At 31.6% G+C, this 20,628-nt stretch overlaps 1 protein-coding gene across 1 annotated transcript in view; it reads right to left on the minus strand.

Annotated features, from left to right (window-relative positions):
- Positions 1-3,733: 3,733 nt before the first annotated feature.
- LOC113511402 (acid sphingomyelinase-like phosphodiesterase 3a) overlaps positions 3,734-20,628 on the minus strand; it is an 87,470-nt gene continuing 70,575 nt past the window's right edge. The window contains exons 3-10 of the mRNA XM_052903271.1: positions 14,452-14,517; positions 12,665-12,818; positions 11,730-11,935; positions 9,652-9,824; positions 8,777-8,975; positions 6,900-7,009; positions 5,786-5,958; positions 3,734-5,229 (exon numbers count right to left, since the gene is read on the minus strand). Of these exons, the coding sequence (XP_052759231.1) occupies positions 5,019-5,229; positions 5,786-5,958; positions 6,900-7,009; positions 8,777-8,975; positions 9,652-9,824; positions 11,730-11,935; positions 12,665-12,818; positions 14,452-14,517 (1,292 nt within the window). The 3' untranslated portion in view covers positions 3,734-5,018. The remainder of the gene's footprint in view (positions 5,230-5,785; positions 5,959-6,899; positions 7,010-8,776; positions 8,976-9,651; positions 9,825-11,729; positions 11,936-12,664; positions 12,819-14,451; positions 14,518-20,628) is intronic.

Genomic DNA, 20,628 nt, shown 5'->3' on the forward strand with positions numbered 1-20,628 from the left:
CGCCAACGTATATTATTTTTTATACTATTCCATTTTCATTTATAAAAAAAAAACCTCTTATTGGGAAAAATCCAGAAGAGGAAGATATTAGCCATAATATTACTGCACAGACCAGGCGACATGATATGAGGTTTTACTTCCAAATTTTTTCTTTTGTACCAGTGTACTTTTCCCCTAGTTGCCGTCTGCAACAGTTTAGAGTTTATTTATTTATTTATAAAAGACACACCAACAATATGCTCACAACAAATAAGCAGACAATGTACAATGTTATAAGTAAGTAAAAACTGAAAAATTACTATTAAAAAATGCTTAAATCTAAGTTTACTTGAACAAAAACATCTCACTCCTCCCTACCAAGCTTAAGGCCATATGGACACATCAATTAAAGGTGTAAAACAGCTTTCACAGATAAGCACGAATGTATACTAAGTAACAATTATACAATTAGAGATGACCTAATTACCAATCCATATTATTAATAAGCCTAGTAAACTGCACGAAAGTTGTGTCGGAGTATTGATACATAGCCGAGAAAAAACAATCCTGAAGATTAAAATAAAAATTTAAGAAATCGTTATAAACAATTTGTTTTCAACTTTTACACATTGTTAAATCGCGAATTTAATGATTTCTAACTTTTTAACATAAACTTATGCAAAATTTATTCCATTTGTTTAATATTAAAACTTTATACTCGGCGATGGCTAAGTAGTGCACTCTAGAGTTTAAGTATTTAAATACACTCATTGAGTGCTCACACGCGGAACCTCTATTCGATTTGAGGACCCCACACCCTTGCAGTCTCTTTGTAAATAAATTAGGCTAGAAATAAAAATTAAATGGAAACTGGGTTTATAGAGGAACTAAATTTGTACGTACCTATAAAAACTACACTACAGCTAATCTTATCGTCACTAATGAATTAGCTTATATAAATCATAATAATCCTTTTACAAATAGATCCGTTACTCTTTGTGAATGTGTTTCATCTGGTGAGTTTATAATAAATTATAGATGATCCAGTTTACTTAGGACGCTTGTATAAAATCGGAATTAATAACACAAACAATCAGAGCTAATTAGAAATATCCATTTATTTGAACGAGTAATATAATGTTAATTAAGATCATGTTCTTTAGAAAAAAAACTTTTTTTTTTAATAAATATTTCTGAAAGATAAATTTTTAAGTATATATTTTCAGATAAAAAAAAAGGATTTTTCAAATCAGTTTACAACTGACATAGTTGTGAGGTAACAAAGATAAAAAACACACAATTAAATTGAGAGTCCCCTTCTTTTTGAAGTCGATTGAAACTAAATAATTTCGTACATACTATATATTATACTGTGTACTAGTAGCCTAATCCAAAATATTAAATCCTATTTTTTTTTACAGAAACCAGGCAGCCACATGAAAAAATTTAACTATATATATAAATACATTAAAATTTGTAGCTGACTGTATCCTAAATTAGATCTAAAATCAAAATCTCAAGAATCCAGGCCACCATTTGGAACATACATACATAGATAGATAGATAATTTATTTGCATTATTTACAGCACACAAATTATAACATAGATATCTAAAAAAAGCGAGATAGCATAAATGATAAAAAAAAAAAATACATAAAACTAAATACAATTTTCGTTTGTGCATGTGCCATAGCAATACAAAATGACCACAACTCAGTTTATTGCTTCGCCCTCAAAAGAGCAAAGCACTGATATTCTGTTGCGGCCAAAGGGAATAGGGTAACGATAAAATAATACATGACACACACATATACAGTTTGCATTAAGTAAGGCTAAAACTTAAATTAAAGAAAACAGGCGTGTATTTGTATGAGTGCATGCGTGCGTGCGTGAGTGCGTGCGTGCGTGCATGTTTTGTATATTGTAGTAAACAAGTGCATATTGTTATTAATTACTGTTAGTCTATTTATATACTCTGTAAATAACAGAAGTACAATTTAGAGTGTGCTTTGTACTTACTTTACACTAGTAAAATCACAATAAAAAAAACTTAATGATTTAAAAGTGTAAACAATTGCATAGATAAAGTTTATTGAAGTGTAGGTTTGAGTTTTACTTAACATTATGTTTCTTTTCACAATTCCCTTTCCTTATTCACAATTGCTTACTAGCATTTTACCACTATGTGACCCATTCGTTCGTATATCGGGAGGTATTCACACGACATAAACTACCTATACACGACCGGCGTCACTTGACCTCCCAGAGTGAATCGAAATGCTCTGTCAAGTATCCATTTCGTATGTGACAAGAAGAGGTGGGTAGGTCTTGATATATTGGTGACACATTTGCAGCTTTTAGAAAAAAGTACGGAGACGACCCACTTTTCTCGGGCGTTTTAGGGGCACCCCCGATATTAGTAATGCTAAGAAAGCCCTTAGAAAACGCGAATATTATTCTTACGAAAATGTCGATATGAACCTTGCTTTTGGATATTGGCCAAATGTATTCGCATATTGTAAATGTTTGATATTTATATTGAAAATAGAATGTATACATATGTTATGGGAATAACATTAAGATGATATATATGTTTTCATGCATTTTTATAAAGGGATAAAATTGGCGTATTCTCTGTTTGAGTTGTTCGGCTTGCCATTCGAAATAAGTCGTTCAACTCAGACGCCTATTAACTCGGAAATCCTTTGTTGGAACGACTCGACTAGCTATACAATCGTTTCTTTTATTTCATTTTATTTCGTTACGAATTATATGAAATGAACTGGAACTTAATTTGTGGAAATCATTTTGTGATAAGTACGTTTCGTTATTAAATTTCTATAATGAAATTAGATACTAATAATTCTAAATAAATTACAGATTTTTTTTATTTATTTTTTACAACACAGGGGGCAAACGAACATGCGGCTCACCTGATGGTAAGTGAGTACCTTTGTGTTATATATGTATCATTGTATGTATGTATCATCATTATCATATAAGCAGTTAACTCTCCACAGCTGAACATAACCCTTCACCTTGCGGCGTTTTGCTAGTAATTGCCACGTTTGGTAGGCGGATTGGCAACCGTAGTTAGGATTTGATGTACAGATATACTATACAAAATCAATTTTCAACGTCAAAAGCTTGAATTGATACTAATTAGATTATTTTAAATTACGTTTTTTTTTTATAAAATAGAGGTATGCAAGATAATTAACGCCGCCTATAGGCTATCCGCTTATATATATCATATATATATATATATATATATATATATATATATATATATATATATATATATATATATATATTAGCTATGTTGCCGACTTTTTAGAAAGGAATATGCTCTTTTCTTGGAGGTTAATTAATATATTATTTATTTTTTATAATATAATAAATTTATTATTTTTTTTCTTTATTGGCCAAGTTACAAAAAAATGTTTGATACAAAAAGCTGACTTAATGCTGTGTAGTCTTTTTCTTTCATATAAATATTGAATATATTTAAATATAATAATTACTAGTTTAACTTATGTATATTTTAGTCGAGAAAGCTCGACTAGTTTCTGTCTGTGACCCGAGTGCGACATTATGGGAGTCACTCATGACTAAGGGTCTCGAATGGTCCTGATACTAGTCGAGCTTCTTCGATTAAATTACATATAAGTTAAATCATTAGTTATTATATTAAAATATAATGTATTTTTACGAAAATTTTCATAATAAAGTTATATTAATATTAAAATAAAACCCAATGTCCTTAAAATTTGCAATTTATTAGTTACACTGACTTTCAGTTCGCTTACGTACGTAACATTATATGTACAAAACTTATAAGTTTATTATGTATATCACAATCAAATTAGCGACGAGGATCACAAACGAACTAATAAATACACCAACAATTTTTAATATATATATAATTTAATTATCAAAATTAAAGCTTTGAATCTTTTTACAATAGACAATTTGGCCTCAGACCAATAAAAAAGTAAAGAACGATTTTTACGTACAATAAAGTTAAATTTTTAGAACCATTTTTGATTAAACAAATATACTCTTCATTATGCACACATTTGCTCCAAATTCACACTCATATCGAGTTATACTCATATAAATTAGCCGGTCTAAATCAGCATTATTTTTAACGCACTGGTGTTGCCAGAAAAAAGTTTTAAAATCGTCTAAAATAACAAATGAATTAATTCAAAATATGATATAATCTTTTATGACAAATACTTTGAGGTTGATAAATAGGTATTATATTAATTAAACTAATTAGAAATAAATGAATTAATATCCCTGTCCTTACTCTTTGGCTTACTTTTTAAAATATAAAAAACTACATACTTCCTTACTCACACGCATTCAAAATAATGGTTTCATAAAAAATAAATTTATTGTTGGTCTGAGTCTTTTATTAACGAAATAAATTACAAATAACTATTATGAGGCAATTTTAATCATATTATTATAATATATCTCAATGATAGATTAATTTGATATAAAAAAAAACTACGAGAAAAGAAAGTAGCCACATTTTTTTTCTAGATATATTTTTTATATTGAATAATAAATGTTTTATACACTATTTACACATACGACTACATACAAATAACGTAAACGAAGATTTTATTGTTGGCCTATTTTTATAGATATGTCTCTCTACTCAAAAAGTATCATATTAAAAAAAAAAAAAAAAGGAAATTTCGATGAGAATTTCTTATTAATACGAAACATAGAATCAGAAAAATTAAAACACATTTTAAAGTTAATAACGGATTTACTATATTTTTACCCTTGAGTATACATAAGCTATACATAATACATGGTGAAATATAAACTATTAGCACCCCTCAAAAGAAGTGGTCTAGTAAGAAAAACCGAACGGTACTCCCACAAAAACATACGTCGAAAATACGTTTAATATTTCAATTTCATTTTAAAATTCTTTACATTCAGTAGCTTTTAAATACTCAAAGGTAAACAAGATTACCTAATTTTTAGTTCCTTTTAGATAGCAGCACCAAAAGAGATTATGAGGATATTAAAATCAAGATGGCGTAAAGCAAGATGGCAGCGGAGTTGTGGGGGGCACGCGACGCCAGCGCCGACGCAGGGTTTCGGACGCACGTACGAAAATCGTTATAGTCTGCACGTGTTATTGCACAGTAGTGGACGTATACGCAAGCTGCATCGCAGTCCGATACATCTGTAGAGTGTCGTACGCGCAACGCCGTTAAATACCTGGCAAAGTAAATAATAATAAATACATTTGGAACAGTGCCATCTAGTTTAAGACAACCAAAGCTTGTATTTATAAGTAGATAACTAGTAAAAATAGGGGGAAAAGGATTGTTAGCAATGATATCTAACCTTCCTTAACTAGCAATATATTCTATCCGGTCAACCTTCACGCGGTTCCCCCTGGAAACTATATGGTTAATTTTTGATAAATTCATCATAATGGGTCAAATGACTTACTTCATCCTCACCTATCATCCCTTACTGATGCCCCACTAGCGTATACCGTTACCATTTTATGCTTTTTCATAAAAAAAAAAATAAACTGGTAATTGTAAATCTGTACTTAATTATTATATGTATACAACAAATGCATTATAACAGTAATGTTTGTTATTATGTCATGTTGTTATATATTTATAAATATTTTTAGAATATTATAATTTTCAATCATTCATCGGACATAACCCTTTAAGTCTATATAAAACTATCCCATACACCTGTTACATGAAATATGTATGAGAGGGTGTAAAAGGAGGGTCCTTTAGTAAGCACTCACTTTGCAAATATTCCTCTATCATGATAATTTCTTATCCTCTCCGCCAGCGCGTCTAGTGAGGTAGCACTCACTTCCCTCAGTCCATAATACTGTGTCAGGTTATATTCTATAGACCAATGGAGCTCCCCTCGGCTATTTGTTACATCTAAATAATACTGTGTGTAATCCAACACCTAAAAATAAAAAATAAAATATAAGAAAAATTACAAGAACTTACTAACTAAGAGCTACGTACCTTACGTACTTAGACTTACAGACATCAAAGGCACCAAAATCTTTGTTTATTATATTTTCAGCTAACTCTTTGAGGGTAGAAAACATCGTTAATATACCAAATTGTAAAGACAGCGGTAGGATTGTTTCCCGCTACATTTGGGTTTTAATATGTTTGGCAAAATGTAAGCATGTCGAGAATTTCGGTCGTGATAAAGGTAACAGTCAACAAATGTTTACGACTAGCCTATCAGGATTTATAGTCGTTAAGATAGCTATTTATTTTTTACTAAAGGTGGTCAGTCACTAAACAAAATTAGACAAGAAACTCTAGATGGCGCTGGAATGGAAACTTGTGGTTTTTGGTGATTATTTTGTAATTAAAGATAATTTGATGTATTTTTTTAAAATCGGGTTGAGGTTCTTATTAATATGTAGTAATGAGAAATAACAGATAATACGCGATTTTTTCCTAAATGAATTATAACCCACACAATCGTAATGTTTCTTGCAAGTGAGTAATTTTTTTTTCAAAGTTGTACAGTACAAGAGAATAATGATAAAAATTATGATAAATTATTACTATATCGGTAAAAAATAAATAAAACTATTCGCCAATTTAGAAATGTTGCCTCAAATTATCTTTAAAAACCACAAATCTCGATTCTAGCGCCATCTAATATTTTGTGTTCAATGTTGTTTATTAACCAACCACCTTAACAAATAACTAGCTTTATTCGTGTATTGAATAATAAGCGGGGTAAAAATATATTGTTTAAATTCTCCCTCGACCTCTACCATTTTGAAATTTAGTCGTAGCACTTGCGTCTAGTAGGTAATTATTGATTGTTCTTTATTGCCTAATCTCAATTCATCTTTAGTCTTAAGTTACAAATATTACCTTTCCAGAATTAGAATCGAATTTATAAAGTCTCAGTCCTGGATTTGAGATACTGCCAGCGCCTCGAGGCGTCACAGATGGCGCTAGTAACGCCCAAGATACAGGTTGACCTAGAAGCAAATATTTAACTAGAATAGAAATATATATTTAGGCAATCACAAAAAAATAATATTTAACTAGCTCTAAAAGTTCTAACAAAGATTAGGTATGCGTGGGTACCAAAAATGTATGTTATAAAATATGTACATAAAAAAATAATCCAAGTTAGAAAATAAAATATGTGATAAATTTAGGCGACTTAAAAAATAAGATGTTCTGAGTTCAGATGGTTCATTTTGCGTCTACATTACGTGTATCAATTTTATTTTTGCAATTGATAAGGAAAACATATATTGTACTTTAAATGTGACTGTAGCCACTTCCCAGGTCGGTCAGCTTATATTTCTTCCTCCAAAAACATAATTATTCGTGTTTATTTTTTGTATGTTTGTTTGTAATAGATAAATTCAAAAACTACCCAACGGATTTTAAAAATTCTTTTATCTATAGAAATCTAAATTTTCTGCGTGTAACATAGGCTATATATTATTAAAAAAAATTTGAGATTTCTACAAATATTACAATAATGTAAGAAAAAGTATCAATAATATGTTTATTTTAATAAGTTAATATAAAATAGACTTTTTATCTTTGTATCTACCCGTACAAAACCGGGGCAGGTAGTATATATATGAAGGTAGTCAAAAATACAGCTCATGTGATACTAAAATGTTACCAAAGCAAAATAAACATTTAAGACAAATCGTCAATCTACTATCAAATAAATGAATGACATCAAAAACGGCAGAGTATTAATTACATAAAGTGGCTTTCGACCCCCTTGTGAGTCTTTAACGTAAAATTTACTGGTAATAATTTTAAGAACGGGACAGAGGGATTGAATCGTAAATTTTTAGCTTTCAGGCTGATTTGTGTAGACAATAATAAGTAGAAAATAAACAGATAGTAATCAACATAATTTCTCCAACAGTAAGTATATTTTTGTAATCCACAAAAACATCGAGATATTTCGGAGACACTTTAGATTATAAATATTTATATCTTGGAAGATCTATAAATAGATTTTTCTTAATAACTAGCAAAAAAAAGTGACAGCTTCAATGGTTAATAAATTAAAAGTATTCACCATTATATAACCATACCATATATATACCATAACCATTCCATTATCGTCCATTAAAAAAATCCCATGTATTGTTTAATGTGACATTTAAAAAACATGCTATTCTGTAAATGGTTACAAAACTTTATATCAACTTTTTTTTTTATACAACTTAGAATGGCAAACAAGAATCTTCTGATTCAATCGGACCACCTATTCCACTTCTGATGTAAAGTGGTAAGAAATTTACCATAGACATGAGCAGTACCATGGACATAACATCATTATCTATACTATTTTGCCCATGTTAGGCCTCTCTCCCATGCGTTGTCATTCCTGAGGACAACACATGTTATTCCTCTGTACCCTGTAAATTCATGCCATATCCCACCCTTCAAACCGAAACACAGCCATGCAAACACAACTGCTTCACGGTAGAAACACGAATGGGACTTTTATTCTCGCCTATCATCTATCACTGGTGTCCTGCCAAGCGATCGACTTTTGTACAAGTCTGAAAAAAAATCCCCATGTGACATTTATAAACAACATCAACATAAAACTACCTGTATCTATCCTATTTAAAGCAAATAAATTTATTATTATTATTATTTGGCAGACCTCCACGTGGAAAATAATCGCGGCCAATTGACCCACTTTCATCCTCACGTATCATCTCTCACTAGTATCACGCTATAGTAATCACTTCACTTACCATCACTATAAATAAGTCTGAAGGTATCGGCGTGACGGTGTCCATAAAATTGTCCAGCTATCACATCGCTGTACGTTCGTATCACGTGCAACAGTCTTCCATTCGCGTTTGGAGTCAGTTCCCCACCGCCAGCAGCTGACGAGCTGCCGGCATTATGCCGTTCTTCCACTCCGGGACCAGCATGCGCTACTAGGTATACCTTCAAATTAAAAATATTCAATTAATTATATTAAAATTTTAAGGGAAAAGGGTTAATTAGGAAAGGGGTAACAGCCATATTACTAAAATTATACCCTATTAGGTTAACCTCCACGCAGTTTCTGGAATCTGATGGTTTCCAGGAGAAACTGCGTGGACTTGGTTAATTCTTGTGAATTTCGTCATGATGGGTTGACTGACCTGCTTTCATTCATAATTATGTCAATTTTATATTCCTTTTCTTCTATATTAATATCCGTCCACTATCTATATTTTTATAGTAACAGATTGTGAATTATTAATCTTTATCGGGTGTTCACGATACAGGTTCGCTTAGTGTGTCCATTGTATCTTGTAATTGTAACTTTATGTTTTTTTTTATACAACTTAGAATGGCAAACAAGCTGACGGCTCACCTGATGGAAAATGGTAACCGTCGCCTATAGACATGAGCAGTACCATGGACATAACAGAGTATACTGTTTCGCTCATAATATCCCCCATGCGTTGCCATTCCTGAGGACTCAGGTGTTATTCCTCTGTACCCAGTAAATTCACGCCATATCCCACCCTTCAAACCGAAACACAGCCATGCAAACACAACTGCTTCACGGTTGAAACACAAATGAGATGTATCAAATAATAAATTTCTATTCTATATATGAATAAAGACAAACCATTTCCTTTTTCCTCCTAGCTTTGCTGAGCACCTTCTCGAGCCACTCCCACTGGGCCCGCGCTCTGTGATGGTGAGGATTGTCATTCCTGGCGGCGCCACCAGCCCATAGTACGCTGTTCAGCACCACTATACATAATTTGCTGTGAGACTGCTCTATTGTATAATATCCACCTATAAAAAAGTAAAGTCTTATTAGAGAAATCCTTTTTTTGCAAATTAGATTTTCTTAATCATTTTATTCTTTAAAATAGGTGATGGACGACTGACGACAAACTTTAAAAGACGAATGAACATTATTAAAAAATTTTGTTAAAAATCAAAAATCGGTATTAATATACATGTACATTATGTTTATAATGAATTGTAATTAACAGTATGTCTTGTGTACAATAAAGAATAAAGAATAATATCTAGGATATTAATAAGGAATAGGATATTATTAGATTTTAGGTCACTCGATTTTTGTTGTTCATGGAAATTGTAAATGTTTGAAGGGTGGGATATGACAGTAATTTTACAGGGTACAGAGGAATAACATATTAATCCTCAGGGATGGCAACGCATGGGGGGTATCATGTGTAAAACAGTGTACTCTGGTATGTCCATGGTACTGCTCGTATATGTAGGCATATGTTACCACTTTCCATCAGGTGGGCCGACAGCTTGTTGCCATTCTAAGTTGCATAATAAAAATACTGTGGTTGCCAATCTGCTTGCCAAGTTTGGCAACTGCTGATAAAACTCTTCCAAGAGGAACGTCTATTTTCAGCAGTGGTCAGATGGCTGATATAATTAAAGAAATGATACGTGACAGTATCATTCGTATATTTTCAAAAAATATGACTTGAATTAGATACATTATGTATTAAAAATTACGTATATTTTAAAATAATTGTCATTTTATACCTCTGTTATTATCATTTTCAACAATATCAGTACAAGACAAAAAGATCTTCCAAATGTTACCAAAGTAGCGTTAATGTACTTCGAAATACCCAATATAATACAGAGTAAAAGCTTTTTCACTTGTTTTTTTGTTACCGAGAAAAATGGGACGGCGATCAGCCGATATTTGCCGCTTCAACAAGCTGTTACAATGTTTCGCGCTTAAGATAAGCTGAATGGTGTTCTCTACAAATTGAGATAAAGTTTAAATTTGCATAATATATAGAGACCTATTATGCATTAGCGTGATGCTACGGTATTATAATTATAATTAACGGTGGTTGCAAGGGTGAAAATTAATCAACTGATATGAATAACTTTTGCTATAGAATAAATGAAACAGTGGAAATAAGTAATATATGAAACTAAAATAAAGAAATATAAAAGAACAATATTAATATGTAATACGATACTGTGTATAAGAAATTTAAATATAAATAATTTAACGTTTGGATTATTTAATAATATCTATATAGTAGCCAAGTGAATCAGAGAGTTTGAAACATCGCCTGTTTGTTTCGCAAAAGATTTTCTATACAGTTTTAATTGTTATAATTTAATTTGGAACCAAAAAAATATATATGTAAATCAATTCTGAATTGATTACGAGATCACGTAACGTAGCTACAAAAATATATAAACTTACTTTTTCCCATAAATCGTCCGCGTGACCTTGATATATTCGCTAACCGGGCGAAAAAGTATCCTATGTCCTTCTCCAGCCCATATAGTACATGAATAAGAAATTTTATAGTCCACCGTTAAGATGTTAAGACGTAACAAACAAATATACAAACTCATTCTCTCATGGTTGCCTAGAAGAGATCGCTGTTGAGCGTTAAGGCCGCCCATTGTTGCCTCTTTATCTTGCTTTTATGTAATTAATTATTAATTTTGTTTGTATATATATATTATTAATATTTATAATCTGTATAATTCTTTGATGGGAACAAATGATTAAATGAAAACTCTATAAGTTTTCATTTATTCATTCATTCACTTTAACTTTAATAATATGAGTGAGAAACGAAAACCTCTTAATTATTTATATCTTAATTATTTATAAAAAATTATTTAAAAATAAAGTAATCTCTTCCTTATAATTCACATAACATAATTAATCTAACTCACCAGTCTCAAACGTCTGTAAGGCTTCCGTCGGTAACCACTGCATCCACATATCAACAAGCTTTCTTGATGGCGGTGGATCGTTGTGGCCCAGTGCTGGGAATACGAACTGACTGCTGAATGTACGACTAAGGATATCTGTTACATTCCTCACTGCTTCAAGTTTGAACTCTTCGCTGACGTGCTCCAGAGATGATGAAAGTATGTCCCTGTTAAAATTGATTAGTTGATTTGAATTATTTTGTGTTATTTCACCTATATTAGTATGCGTGGGAGGGGGAGAAGGAATTGTGAGTAACTGGGACTAGCGTCCCTTTGGCTAACAATATCAGTATAGAAATGTCAATTCGACCTCCACATGGTTCCTCGTGGTTGATTCTTGAGTTCGATACAATGGTCTAACTGACCTGTTTGGGGACAAAGGATTGTTAATAATGGGATCTAATAGCCCCATTACTAACAATAAAGGCCGGCAGCACACCGGCAATGCCGCTGGTGTTGTGGGTGATCATGGGCGGCGGTAGTCACTTACCATCAGGTGAGCCGCATGCTCGTTTGCCCCCTGCGTTGTATAAAAAAATATATCAGGTCGACCACCACGTGGTTCCCCCTGGAAACCATCGTGGTTAATTCTTGTAAAATTCGTCACGATGGGCTAACTGACCTGCTTTTGTCCTCACCTGTCATCTATCACTGGTACTCCATCAGCGTATACCGATAGGGCAGGCGGGGTAACCATTCTATTATCATTCATAAAAAAAACCTGACCTGTTTTCATAATTTCTCGACACTAATTGGTACTCCGCCAGCATATACCGTTAGCGTAGGTGGAGTTACCATTCCATTGCTATCCATTAAATATATGTGCATTAATAGTTGTCAGTGTTCAAATTTGCCATGCTGCAAATTAGTATCCGCACCATCGAAAATATACTAACCCAGTCCAAAGCACGAATTCTAACGTATCAGGATGCCGTTCCGCCATCAGAGCCGCTGCACTCTGTATCAGGGACCAGGAGCTGTCACACGTGTGGTCGCGGTGCCGTCCGTTACGGTGGTTGTGTTCACTGTTACCGCGGTTGTGTCTGCATCCTAACGCAAACAAAATATTGTATAAATTATAAATAGATTGAAAATATACCAACGGAGAATTTGATCCAGCGAGATACATGATAAATATTAAAAAAAAAAATATTCTACAATTTTTAATAAAAATCTTTTTTATAAATATATTTTTATCAGTAAAATATGTTAGGTAAATAAAGTATTTTAATAAACCTAAATTAAACTAATATATTTTTTTATTAATCGATTATTAAAAAAAATATATACATATATTATATATTATTAAAAATATCATTAACGTTATATTATTGATTATTACAAATATTTTTTAATAATAAAAATTAATTATTAATATATTTTTATGTTACAGTAATCAATATAAACATGTTTCAGATGACTGTAGAAATCAACATGAACACAATTCATCCACATTTCGCCCGAGAGTGTGGTGAACCCCTTAATTTACTTTACGCTAAACTTATTTCTTTATTCTTGTTTGATTTACGCTACTGTTGTTCAATTTGTGTTTCTAACTACGTAAATAATATGGTGTGTTGAATCAGGGTCATATACAATCAGTGACTGAAATAGGTGTATCGATTTATAAGGACGTTATTAATATTGATAATGAGGTATTGTGGGAAATGTACGACCGTACAATCATGTATAGGATACAGATTTCAGATTTTCAAAATCCATAAATACCTGTGTATTTGTGATAGATTCTACGTAAAATAGTAGAAAAAGTAGTGAACAAAAACAGTAGAAAAAGTATTATACCATGGTTTATTTTGTTTTAAACAATAATTCACTATCGTATCCTACCGTTATAATTAAAACATATCCATGCAAATACAACTGATGCACGGCAGAAATACGAATGTAACAGAATTATCCAAACAAACGACTTTTATATAAAGTCTCCCTGTGAAAGACTACTTATTATAACACTAGCGACCCGCCCCGGCTTCGCACGTGTGCACATTACATCACATCTCATTAGAAACCTCTAAAATTATCAGTGTTTCTCTACTATATTATGCATGTATTATACTTATAAACCTTCCTTTTGAATCACTCTATCTATCAAAAAAACCGCTTCAAAACCCGTTGCGCAGTTTTAAAGACTTAAGCATACAGTGACGGACAGACAGCAACAGCGACTTTGTTTTATACTATGTAGTGCTGACTGAAAACATAACACCATTTAATATATTATTTATTTTAACTCATTTGACTGTTTATTCAGTTGTCGCTATGCGAGTTCGACGATTCCTTCAATAAACTCCTTTTTTTTATATTTAGCTATCATAAAATTTTCTAATTTAATCTCACACTGAAATATAAATAAAACATTTAATATCTTATAACTCGACGTCAGTATATATTGTACGAAACCAACTTAATTGACTAACAATTTTTATTTGTAAACTTCTGTTATGTGCGCCTAATAAATAAAATAAAATAAAATAAAATAAAACAAGCATTAGTTATATCCTCGAATGAATGCAATATCACTGCGTTAAAATTTCCCAACAAAATATTACACAAGCAACTACATAACATTCACAATTTCATAGGAGAATATTTCACAATTACGACGCGTCCTGGCTTAGCAAGTGAGAAAATAAAGATAAATTCAAACGCAAAGTGACCTTACCTCTATGGAACTCCGGGGAATTGTGGAATGGGTCATAATGAAGATCAGTTATGTGCCAGAAGTATCCTGCGAACAAAATATGAATTTAGCAAACGGTCTAGCCTTTTGGGAGACAATTTCGAAACTAAATATTTAATTAAATTAATTGGGGTGTGTGAATTACTGTTTGGGTTTATACGGAGCTTCTGTATAATTTAGTTAATCAATCAAATAATAAATTTCATAATTGTTAATATTATGAAACGCCAATTGTAACATAATTTGAATACGCCATAATTATTATATTTTGTTAACGTATTTTCCGAGAAGGAACCAAGAAATATAATTGTACATTTTAATTTTCAATTTACCTTTCAGAATTTATAATATCCTTTAGACCCAAATTCAAAAAGTATTTGCGACTATTTTTAATTATATACTAGGGATCCGACCCGGCTTCTCACGGGTAGATAGAATCTTTGGAAATAATATGTAGCCTATATTACTCGCTTTTAATGTTTCTTTTTGTAAGTGAAAGAATTTTTAAAATCGGTTGAGTAGTTTTGAGTTCATCGATTACAAACAATCAAATCTTTTCTCTATATAATATTAGTATAGACATTAGAATTTAGCGTCCCTCTTAAATCATCATCAACAGTAAAATTGCAGTTGCCAACCTGCCTGCCAAGCGTGGCAACTACTAGCAAAACTCACCTTATGGGGGAGGCTATGTTCAGCAGTGGACAGTTAACGGCTGATAGAATGTGGAAACACAGTGAAGAAGGGACTATTAGTAATGCGGACTACCAATCCCATTACTAGCAATATAGGGTATATTGCTAGTAATGGGACGGGGTTCGACCTCCACGTGGTCCCCACTGGAAACTGTCGGGCTGAATTTCAGGTGTATTCATTATGATGGGCTAATTGATCTGCCTTTTCATTCTCACCTATCATCCCTCACTGGCGTCCCACCCCATTAGCGCAGGCGGGATTACCATTCTATTATTATCCATAAAAAAAAACCATAGAAACATAGGAATAAACCTAGTTGATTTGAAAAATATTTTCTAAAATTGCTTAATAATGCAACATATCTACAAAAAACATTAACTAATTTAGCACAATCTTTATAAATAGTCGATTTTGAAATTTTTGGAATAGAAATTCTGTGACTTTAATTCCACCAAATATTTCTATGTATAACGGAATTAAAAAAACAAGATAAATAATGAAATTAGAAATAGCCCAAGTATTGGGATTTTCAAATCACGTCTGAAGAATTATTACCTCTCACAATGCTGGTGTACCTACTTATTATATTTGTGTATTATATATAATATATATCTATCTATTTATTATGTATTTACTTATATATTTTTTATTTATTTATTTAGACCTATTGGTCTTTTCAATTGTAAAGACATTCATTTATTTTTAACTATAACATTTAAGTCGATTGGTACACATGTATGACTGTAACTACTAATGAACTGTCAGTTTTCTCATATTGGATTTGTTGGAATTAATCTCTATTGAAGATAAGCTCGCCTTTGTACACTATTAGGTTTTTTTTTACATTTTAATAACCTTTTATGTACAATAAAGAATAAAGAATAACGTGTATATATCTATTTTTTTATTAAACTTTAAAGGCTAATAAATAAACATGAAACTTAAAACATTGCCATTCTTAAGAAAAACGATGTTATGTTTCATTACTATTAGGTAAGGATTTATTTCTTAATCTAATCTTTACATTCGTATTAAATATTTTATATTTAAAACAAATGTAAAATATCAAAATTAATTCATAAAATCCTTACATCAGTCGAATGGGTTTATCTACAAAGCCTATATGTACTTCCTATATGTAGTTAGACACTTCTATATGGATTTAGATAACAGAATTCCCAACAGAACCATTTAAAGTCAGCGCGAAGGGATGTTGACCCTTTTACCCGGGTGATCCGGATGAACTCGGATTAAATAATAATGCTTACTCATTTGGTACTTAAACATTATAAAAAGGTACCCAGATAATTACTTTTTGGGCTTAGTTGAACTCCTTCAGATTACAAGGATTAAGCTTATAATACTTTTATTATTGCTTCCACATAACTCCGTTTGGCTGTTTAATTAATATTTTATTACAGAGAATATCGTAGGTAGGTTTATATATATATATATATATATAACTGTTATGGTGAGCGTACGGCTGACTATCTAGTTCCTTGATTTATTAATGAACTACCCACCGGCGTACGAGATATTACTACAATAATACATTACTATTAGCAACATCAAATGTAAATTAAAACGATACTTCTTGCATGATTTTAATACAATTTAAATAATTTGAATGTATTTAGTATTAATATAGACCTTATAATAATAATAGCATATGTGGTAAAGCAAAGCAGACGTGGTGAAAAATATAAATAAAGATAGACATAATTATAGTAACATATTGAAATAATTATACATAATATATAAGATTATATATAATTTATTACATAAGATGATTTTTTGTAATGCGGTAAATAAAGAATAAATAAATAAATAATAAAAACATATTTAACACATACATTACTTTTAATATACATGTATATACGAATATATAAGAAATATATATAATATTAAAACAACGGTAAGCATTATGAGATATAGTAACTATTGAGTCACTTGTAACTAGAACTGGTTTTGTTGATTCAACACATAATTGAAAAGTCTTCTTAAAATATGCTTACTGGGTGCTCTGCGTAGATTTACAGGGATTTTATTCCAAAAGCAAATTATTATAAACGACTTGTAAATAAAAATTTCTATCAATTTTGTAATTTGGAAGGCGTGCCATAGTATTGGTTTTTAGTTTACGGTACTGTTACTAGGAATTAAATAAATACCTATTATTAGATATAAGCTTGCATGTTTGTAACTATGGATACTTGGGGGGAAAGGGATTGTTAGCAATGGAGTTTGACAGTCCTATTGCTAGCAATATGTCGACCTCTACGTGGTTCCTCCTGGAAACCATCGTGAACAATTCTTGTCGAATTCGTCACGATGGGCTAACTGACCTACTTCATCCTCATCTATCATACTTCACTGGTGCTCCGCCAGTATATATCGATACCGCAGGTGGAGTTACCATTCCATTATCACCCATACAAAAAACTATGGATACTAGAAAAACGATCTGTCGTGCAGTACCAATAAATACACTATAAATTAAGTTTACTGTAACTTAATTTTGTCGAAAAAGGTTCCAATCTAATTTTCATAATCGGTTACATATTCACTTTTACTTCGTAAAATTTGTATATGAATTAAATATGCCTTTACAAAATGACGCTGTATCTTTATAGATGCAATGCTCAAAATAGCAAAACACGTCAAATGTTTAAGTTGCAGTGTTAAGCCGTAGCGACTACAATCATATTGTCTTGTCACACTAGTAATACTGCTGTCTGCTTTTATTCGTAAGGGCGAGCGAGACAGATATAACCTGCAAACAGCTAAATTTAGAGTAATTTATTAGGGGTTATACCTGTGTCTACTGGAGCAAAAGATACAGATCATGCTGTAATTGACCAGAACTAAAAGATTTCGTTAATAATTTATTATCTAATATATAAAATTCTCGTGTCGCGGTGTTTGTTACCAAACTCCTCCGAAACGGCTTTACCGATTTTTATGAAATTTTGTGTGCATATCGAGTAGATCTGAGAATCGGTCAACATCTATTTTTCATACCCCTCAATGATAAGGGTGACCCACCTCTAAATATTTTTTTTTTGACATTTTTTTTATTATGACCTTGCATTGAAAAATACATACAAATTCAAATTTTCACGTTTTTACTATCAATCCCTGATTTTTAATCGCGATTTTTATATGCCGCAATATTGTGTTTTGACCATATGCTTTAGTCAATAATACTTTTGACTAAATTAACAGTTAAAGGTTAGGTAACCTAACCACAAATTTGCAGTCAAAAGTACTAATAACCAATAATTTTCAGTCAAAACCACTTTTGACCAACTTGTTCAATCAAAAGTACTTTTGACTGATTTTGCTTTTGACTGGTTAAGAGTTTTAAATGCATCAGATATAAATAAAATTTTGAATAGGGGTAGCTCAAATCCTACCGTAACATACAGGGTACTTTATGCATTAATTCAAGTGCGCGAAGCAATGGGATACAGCTAGTTAATAATAAGTTAGAAAGAACATTAAATACTCTTTTATCTACGGCAATTGGATGAACACTTAACCCAATTTCTAATTCTGTCACAGACATCCAGAACTTCATAACAAATAGGTGATAATCAGTCACATAAGGACGAGAGGTAGCGATCAGTCACCGTTCCCGGGGGACGTACTAACCTTGTTACAACTTCGCGTTGTTACATCCAGACAACTGTCAAAGTTTCGTGACAGCTATTGATTTGACATTTCGTTTCGAGACAATAACAAGTTGATGTTGCGTGGAAATGCGTGAAATTTATTTATAAATCTTATTATAGAAATAAGTTTTCGCCTGCCGTTTCGTACGAGTGGTATTTGAGAAGTAGGAAAACTAGTGACATAGACCACATATAGATGACGTATCAAGATCTACAATCTAAATACATATTTCTTAAGGAAAACTTTTTTAACAAAAAATATTGGAATGAAATTAATCATGCTGTATATATGAGGGCGATTGCACGGAAACAACTTTGTACCAATAGCGCTCGCGTAAATAACTGTTATGGTGAGCGTACGGCTGACTATTTAGTTCCTCGATTTATTAATGAACTACCCACCGATGTACGAGATAATATTACTATTAGCAGCATAAAATGTAAATTAAAACAATACTTCTTGCATGATTTTAATACAATTTAAATAGTTTGAATGTATTTAGTATTAATATAAACCTACGTGGTTTCTGAATGCTAATGTAACATAATTTGTGTAACTTTGTATATTTTTTGTGATAATAATAAAAAAACAAAAAAAAGAAGATAAAACATATACCAGCTTTTAAAACAGATCCACAGGTATACATCTGTAAAAACCGACTTAAATTAGATGTAATAGTTTTTGCGTGATACCTTAACATTGTATGTTACAAGAAGACAGACATAATTTTTTTAAAATATTGATGACATCTATTGGTTTTTTACAGATTCCTCTATATTTTTTATTTAAATATCTCCTATATACAGAGATCGTGTAACTGCACTTCTATTATACTAGTAAAATAACATTTAGAACTTTACAATTTGTTTGCAATCGACTTAAAAAAAGGAGATTCTAAATTCAGTTGCATATTTTATTTTGTTTGTTACCCCCTAACTCCGTCAGTTCTAAACCGATTTGGAACACCGATTTGAGTGATATCGAAATGGGTCATGATGACCTTTTATCAAGAGATCGCTTTTAGCGATAAGGTCGCCCATTGTTTTCTCATTGTGATTATTTCTTGTAATTGTTTATATTTATAATAAGTTTACTATTGTAATCTTTTGGAGGAAATAATAAAGAGTATCTATTTATCTATCTGCCATCAATATCTAGAAGAACTCAAAATATAGATAATGGATCGTTATCCATATTTTTTTCAATGGATGATAATGGAACAGTAGCCTCGTCTGCGCTAACGGTATACATTGGCGGGGCACCAGTAATGACCAGTACCAGGAATGACAGGTAAGAATAATAGAATAGAATAGAATAGAAAATCATTTATTCAAATAAACTTACATTGAAGCACTTTTGAATAGTCATTACATTTTTTTTAATCTACCGCTCGTTCGGAAAGCTGTCTCATCACAAGAAGAACGAGCAAGAAACTTGCGTGTTGCTCTTTTAAATAATTTTATTATTACTTTACATTTTTAAGTTTAAGTGTGTGAATACAAACCACCAATTAGCACTAATTCAATTAAATACTCAAAAAGAAAAAATATTGAATACATAACCAACTGGTTAAACAATTAATAAGAGGAAATCAGCCATAGTGATTAGAGCAGACCAGTCCCTACAAGCAGCACCCGTTCACGAGTATGACGGCTGAGCCAGCCATCACTGCGCTCGTCCATATTTTAGGGAGCCCAATGACCCGGTCCACCACGCCGCCACAAGTCTGGACATTTTAGTGAGCATGACTACTCAAAACACTAGACCACGTCAAAGCTACTCACAATT

This window comes from Galleria mellonella, unplaced genomic scaffold, assembly GCF_026898425.1.
Source record: "Galleria mellonella isolate WM207_F2 unplaced genomic scaffold, CSIRO_AGI_GalMel_v1 utg1386, whole genome shotgun sequence".
Lineage (NCBI taxonomy): Eukaryota > Metazoa > Arthropoda > Insecta > Lepidoptera > Pyralidae > Galleria > Galleria mellonella.